This window comes from Gossypium hirsutum, chromosome D06 (genome assembly GCF_007990345.1).
Source record: "Gossypium hirsutum isolate 1008001.06 chromosome D06, Gossypium_hirsutum_v2.1, whole genome shotgun sequence".
NCBI lineage: Eukaryota > Viridiplantae > Streptophyta > Magnoliopsida > Malvales > Malvaceae > Gossypium > Gossypium hirsutum.
Genome location: NC_053442.1, coordinates 27675868 through 27682616, shown reverse-complemented (window position 1 = coordinate 27682616; position 6749 = coordinate 27675868). Strand labels below are relative to the sequence as shown.

General features: G+C 35.5%; 1 protein-coding gene across 1 annotated transcript; it reads left to right on the top strand.

Annotated features, from left to right (window-relative positions):
- Positions 1-1576: 1576 nt before the first annotated feature.
- LOC107901747 (uncharacterized protein At2g24330) lies at positions 1577-6539 on the top strand. Its single transcript, XM_016827866.2, has 6 exons — positions 1577-2053; positions 2169-2436; positions 2874-3018; positions 4713-4822; positions 5424-5850; positions 5994-6539. Exons 2-6 carry the CDS (start codon positions 2182-2184, stop codon positions 6230-6232), a joined length of 1176 nt encoding a protein of 391 aa, XP_016683355.2. The 5' UTR covers positions 1577-2053; positions 2169-2181; the 3' UTR covers positions 6233-6539.
- Positions 6540-6749: the final 210 nt, after the last annotated feature.

Sequence of the window (6749 nt, the reverse complement as noted above, 5' to 3'; positions counted from 1 at the left end):
CTTTTTGTCAATTCAAAATAGGCATTTTGCTAACAAAGGCTTGGGATATTTACAACATAAAAACCTCTAATATGTTAAATCATATTTTCTAATATTCAAACATTAACCCCACTAATTTTACCAAACTTACAATTTAGTCCATAACCATTATTTACTAAACTTTGTAAATAAACCCCTTAATAATTCTAATTAATCACCTAATTGCAAACTAATGACACTCATCCTCTATTGTACCTATTCCCGAAAACCTCTCATTTTTACTTCCCGAAATGGCTTGGTTTAAAAAATCCACCCAAAATCGAATTTCCTAACACTAATGAAATCTGGGTCATTACATAAAAAAACAAAAGAAAAACATTAAAATACTAAAAGAAAATAAAATCCCTTACTACAACAAATCCTTCACCCATAGTACAGAACATTGCGAACTAAAAGTCCAATATTCGAGCACACTGACAACTTGCTAAAATAAAAACCCTTCAAAACAAATGAAGGCCAAATGAACTTTTACCTATTCCCCTTACCAATTTATGAAGTCTTTAGAGTGACTCTTCCAAGAATTGTCATAATATTTGTCAATTCCCTCGACAAATCATAGCTCCACACTTGTTCACTACAGTAAATTAAAAGGATGACGTGGATGAATCAAACAAAATCACTTCTTTATATCTTACATGCCACCTCATTCAATTGTCCCCTTACTCCATAACCACAAGTGATTCTATGCTCAACTATCTTGCAACATAATGATAATCTTATGAAAAACCCCCTTGCCAACACTTTGCTAAAGAGGAAGGACAAAAGAAAGGCGAACAAAGATCGAAAAGTTTCTAATTTTTAGAGAATGTCACTTTACAACTTTCACCTTAACTTAGGGGGTGCAATTGTTATACACCTCACCCCGCTCCACTTCACTCAAGTAGAGACCTCACTAATTGTTCATCTTCTTAAGGCCCGTTATCTTATAAAAAGAAAAGACATTGCCACGTCTCATACACCACTTATAAGCCCGTCGACTCATTACTATGAGACTCTAAAGACCCACGAAATGACACATAGCTCAATCAACATCAATAGCACACCTAGTAGTAAAGCCACTAAACTTATCTCATAAACATCCAAAAAAAAGAAAGAAAGACACATGTCGATGTATATAGCTTCCACTCTAAAGGAAGAGGGGGTAAACTCTAGATACTCGGTTGTGTCAACCTCCTCCCTCCACCTTACCTCTATCCTCTCTCTTTAACTCAAACTATAACATCATGGCTCGGCTACCTCCTCCTTAAATACTTGTAGTCACAATTTAATTTATCAGGCATCACATTTTCCTTTCATATTTTCGACTGGCTATGTACTTAAGAATTGACTGGATTCCAATGTTAGACCCATGGGGGCTAGTGGTTCATGTTTTCATCTAGACCATAAATTATTCTTTTACAGTTTTACTGCAAGTATCTTGGAGCTCCTCCCCTCCACATCAATAGTTCCCTTAACAAAAAAAAAACATTTCTTTTATTATTATATTTTAATTAAAATTTCAAATATTTATTTGAGTGAATTTGTGATTGATTACTTATATACCAAACAATCATGGATTTCAATGTCAGCTAATATTTTTCCATACATACCACTAAAATACACAGTAGAAATTTTTGTTAATTTCACCAACATGATCCAGAATGTAAAAAAAAAAAAATCAAAATCAAAATCGTAATACAGAAACAGAAATAAAAATTATCTAGAAGAAAGAGAGGTTAGAGAAGAGTAATAGTAAAATAAATAAATGAAGATGGTTGATTACTTGGAGGAAGAGTTTAGGTATCGTGAATTTAAAAAGGAGACTCTGAAATCCTCGTTTTTCTTTTTTCAACAAAAACCATAATTGTTTTGCTATCATCCAACACCGATTAAATTAGAAGAAGAAGAAGAAGAGGAAGATCAGATCTGCAACTTTGATCTCAATCATAGATTTTATTGTATCATATTTATATCTCATTAATATAATAATAAGAAAACAAGGAGAGCAGAGCAGAGAAGAGAAGAGACTTTCCAGGTATTTCCTCCTTATTTCCAATCCCTACTTGCTGAATCGGAAATGAAATGATCCTCCATATTCTCTCAACTTATTTCTATACGTGTTTGACATAGTTTTATTTGTGTTTGAGAAGTCAACAGTGAGTCATGGCGGAGGACAAAGGCATTCCTGACGGTGAAACCAAAGAATCCAGTCCCCCGCTGCCGGTGGTAAAGAAGAAAGGAAAGGGACTTCTCTCCCGCATTTGGAATGCAATCTTTAGGATTCACGGGGACGATTTCGAGAAGAGGCTTGAACACATTTCCAAGGAAGAGGCCGCTGTCCTCTCGAGAATGAAAAGAAGATCCCAGACCTGGAGGAGAATGATTCGGAATCTCATTGCCTTTTCTGTCATTTTGGAGGTACCCCGACCCTTACCGTCCTCACTCTATCTCTCTTTCAATCTGCAACCCTCACAGTAGTAGCAGTGTTACTAGTTTTGAAAATCAATTTTCTATGGGAACGTAATTTTACTATTCTATTTCATTTTCATGTGCATGCTGTTGCTCTCCGTCATTTGGAAAAGCTAATGCTAGATGTTATTGGTGATTCTCATACTCTGCGTCCAACATATTGCCTTACAAACTTTAATCTTTTCCATCCATGGTTCGTTTGTGCATCTTATATTTACGTCTGAATCCAACCATTATTCTATCAACACCTTCCGGAAATAAGTGCTGCCAAAATGGCCTTTTTTAAGGGAAAAAATAAAACGGCATATACTTTGAATAGCTTTCTACCTCGTCAAAGAACTTGCTTCTGGATGGGTCCTCATGAGAATTTTCTTATCAATTTACAGGTTGTTGCAGTTTCTTATGCCATCATGACAACAAGATCTGTGGACTTGAACTGGAAGATGAGGGCATTTCGAGTTTTGCCAATGTTCCTTTTGCCTGCTTTTTCTTCTGTTGCTTATTCTGCATTTGTAAGCTTCACAAGGATGTGTAAGTAACTCGGTTCAATATCTTACACAAATTTCCTGCTGTTACTAAAGGTCAAGGCTACAATGTATCTTTTTGTTGTTTATGTCATTAAATGGTAGCAGCTGTTGATATTTACATCTGGGGTGAATCCTGAAATATGGGTTTGTGAGCATGGGCTAACTATGTGCCAAAATAAAAAAAATACGAGGATTATCCCCCCACCCCTGACAATACTTTGGTGGCTGATATTATATTGTGAATTATGTTGCTTTTATCAGGTTTAATATTGCCAAGGATAGTCTTTTCTTACTCGAAAGTTAGCGATTTGTATGGTGTTTCCATGCTTGAGACTGCATGCTGGAAATGGCTTTAATGCTTTTGGAGGCAAATCTTAACATTTTTTTAATCATATTTGTACCCATAGTTGTTATCATATTAATTTATGTATGAGGCTTGCCCTTTGGGAGGTTTTAATTTCTTTGAACCATGAGATATATCTGATAGAAGTTAAAGATTCAATTATTATTAGCATGAAATGTCTTCCTAAACTAAACATTTGATTCAACGTATAACTTGAGGAGCCTAAAACTGAAAAAAAATATTGGATTGATTCAGTTGGCGCTTTGAAAACGGAAGATGATATGTTCATTTGTTGAAATACCTTTTTAACTTAAATAAAACAATGCCATTGGACAAGTGTTCTGTACGCTTTTTATACCTTGTGATTTGCTTTTCTTTATCCTCTACTCTTACACTTATTTTCTCTCCATCTCCTTCTCTTCCTAGATTTCCTGGTCAATGTTCCTGCTTTTCTTTTATACTTCTGCTTGTTAGTTACTATTATTAGAAAGGGACAACGCCAAAAAAAAGAGGAGCAATTGTGTTAAAACAAGAACATTATTTACAAGTTTGAATACTTAAATCTTAACATGTAAATTATTCAACCTTTTTGAGTTAACAATCCAAGTCTGTAGATTCCAACTGTGGTGGGATGTCAGGCATGCAGAACACCCAGAAAGAAGCCTAAATCTAGTCTTGAAGAGACCTTAAATGTAAATTTTATACTGTGTAGCCTGGTTATTGTATGTACTTCAAAGTAAAATGCAACTGAATTGTTTCTTATATAATTTCTTCTTACTTGTTTTAATCAGTTGTAGTTTGATAGTTCCAGTCTGTTATCTTTGCTCTATTTACCTATTTTTACATCATAGTTTATATATACACACACTAAGATTCTATCCAGAATTCTCATAGTGCACTTCCATGTAATTGGTGTCATGAATTCGTTGGCTTTGTTTATTGTTGAATCATTATCTACTTTGTTGTTTCCAAATGCACTATTTCATTGTTGCATATATCTTTTGATTATGAAGGTCTCATTCATGCTCTCATTAGGTAGCTGGGCCGTTCTTTATTCTGTCACCTATCTTGTCATGTTAGGCAAACCTTTCTTTGATTTAAATGCAAACAGTGTAAGTGGCAATCCGTAGTTCTTATTTCTATTCAAAACAGTCTCCATCTTTTACATGTTTCTTTTTTTGCATTATGATTATATTTTTGTTATTTGTGTACCATGGAAGTAAGGCTGCATGGCCTTTAAGTGATAACCATAGGAACTGTGTTGAAAAGATATAATATGATTTTGATAAATCAAGATTCAACCATTGTGGGTTTTTAATTATGTGCAATCTTGTTATTTTATTGCAATTTTATAGGTGATCGCAGGGACCAGAAAACTCTAGAAAGACTTCGAGCTGAAAGGCAAGAAAAAATTGATGAACTTAAGGAGAAGACAAATTATTACACTACACAACAGCTTATTCAGGTAATATGGAAAACCAGTATTTGGTTTCATCTATTTTCCTTCAGTCCTTTGCTTGAATTCTGCTTGAACTGTCTTCTGTTTTTAATGCCGTGAAAGGGAAAATATGATATATGAACCTGCCTGATACATATTGTTGCAACAAGTACTTATTCTCTTTTAATGTTTTCCTAGTGGTGTATGCCACCATCTCAATAGTTAGAAGATGAGTTATTTAATTACAGAAAAGGTATCAGTTAGAGCCTTATTTTATTTTGAACGAGTAAGAAAGGAAACCATTGATAGAATTACCTGCAGAAGCCATTTGGGATAATTTATTGCACAAATGCGATGCACAGAACATTGCAAAAGTTATAAATGCTTTGACAAAACATCTTTAAAAAGTTGGCACTTGTAAACGCCTGTTATAAAGTATCTTATGTCATTGAATTGAATGTAAGGCAATAAATTAACATTTCTGCTTTTCTCGTTTTTGAAAATTGAATGAAGACAGTGAGCTTTTAGGTTTTGTTTATTTATGTGTATGAGCTAGGTCCTGGAGTGTTTCTTTTTTAATGAATGAACTGATATGAAAATCAAACTTATATAAAGCACTTTGATGTAGAGATATGATCCTGATCCAGCAGCAAAGGCTGCTGCTGCAACTGTCCTGGCATCTAAGTTGGGAGCAGATTCAGGTTTGAAAGTCTATGTTGGAGATGATTCTGAGTATAATGTGCCAGGGGGGAAGAGCAATGATGTTGAGGTAGTGCCATCAAGTGGAATTCGGAAACGAAAGCAACTACACACTAGATCCAGTAGTGCAGGAAGCACTCCATTGCTTCATTCTGATGAAGAAAAACCTCATTCTGCAGGGGTGGAGGGTCCTCGAGCTTCTGAGCATGGTCAACTGGTTGTAGTTGATCATCACTATCCACAAGGACCAGCCTCACATGATGGGGGATGGCTTGCTCGAATTGCTGCCTTGCTTGTGGGTGAAGATCCAACACAGTCTTATGCTCTCATATGTGGCAACTGCCATATGCACAATGGTTAGTAGAATTACTTTTGCAGCTATAGTATCCACTAAAGAATTATGAATCATATCCAGATTTGACACAACTGTACACATTGACACTGCAGAGCTGTAGTGTTATTGCTGAAGAGTATTAAACTTCAAGCTTGTGTTATACAGGACTTGCCAGGAAGGAGGATTTCCCATACATAACGTATTACTGCCCACACTGCCAAGCCCTGAACAGGCCAAAACAAATGGAAGAGCATGTTTCTAAGTCAAGCTCCCCTAGCATGAAGGCAGTGAAATCAGAAGGAAGTGGTGATGCCACTGGTGATGTGAGTGAGAGCAGCAGCCCTATGGCTGCCAGAGCTGCTGGTCATGAGATTAAGGAAGTAACTGAAAAAGTAGTTGGATAAAATGCATAATATCAAGGAGAGTTTATTGAGTGAGATCAGAGATGATCTATTTTGTGAAGTGCTGGTTCTGGTTGGCCTTGGATCTCATTTCATCTGTGAGTATATGATTAAAATGGATCTCTGTCTGTCTGGATTTGCCAGTGGTGTTGGTTTGGTTGTGATGTGTTGGGTTGGGCTGGGTTGTGTGACTAAAACATTATTGAGATTATATCTTATGGAGAAATTATGATGATACACATATTTATATGTACATTTATACCCTTCTTTTCCATCAAGGAGAAAATGCTATCCTGTACCCATTTTTCCATGTCAGGTAATCCCTCTGTTTTCCCCTTTTTCTAGATTATTGCTCAATACCATTTGTTTTGTTGTTTTTAGCTGTCGTCTAGAAAGTCTTCTTAAATTACAAATTTCTTTTTCCTTTACCTTCTCTTTTGTTGCTTATAATGCTTTTGCTACCAATTTACGTTTTAATGCTAATAACTTAGCTGCTATGTGAATTCTTTAATATTATGTA

Bases quoted from the DNA above. Each gene is read 5' to 3' on its own strand.
- LOC107901747 (XM_016827866.2), top strand. From the start codon at position 2,182: ATGGCGGAGGACAAAGGCATTCCTGACGGTGAAACCAAAGAATCCAGT. The intron at 3,019-4,712 runs GTAAGTAACTCG...GCAATTTTATAG, and splicing joins TGTAAGCTTCACAAGGATGT to GTGATCGCAGGGACCAGAAA. The intron at 4,823-5,423 runs GTAATATGGAAA...ACTTTGATGTAG, and splicing joins CTACACAACAGCTTATTCAG to AGATATGATCCTGATCCAGC.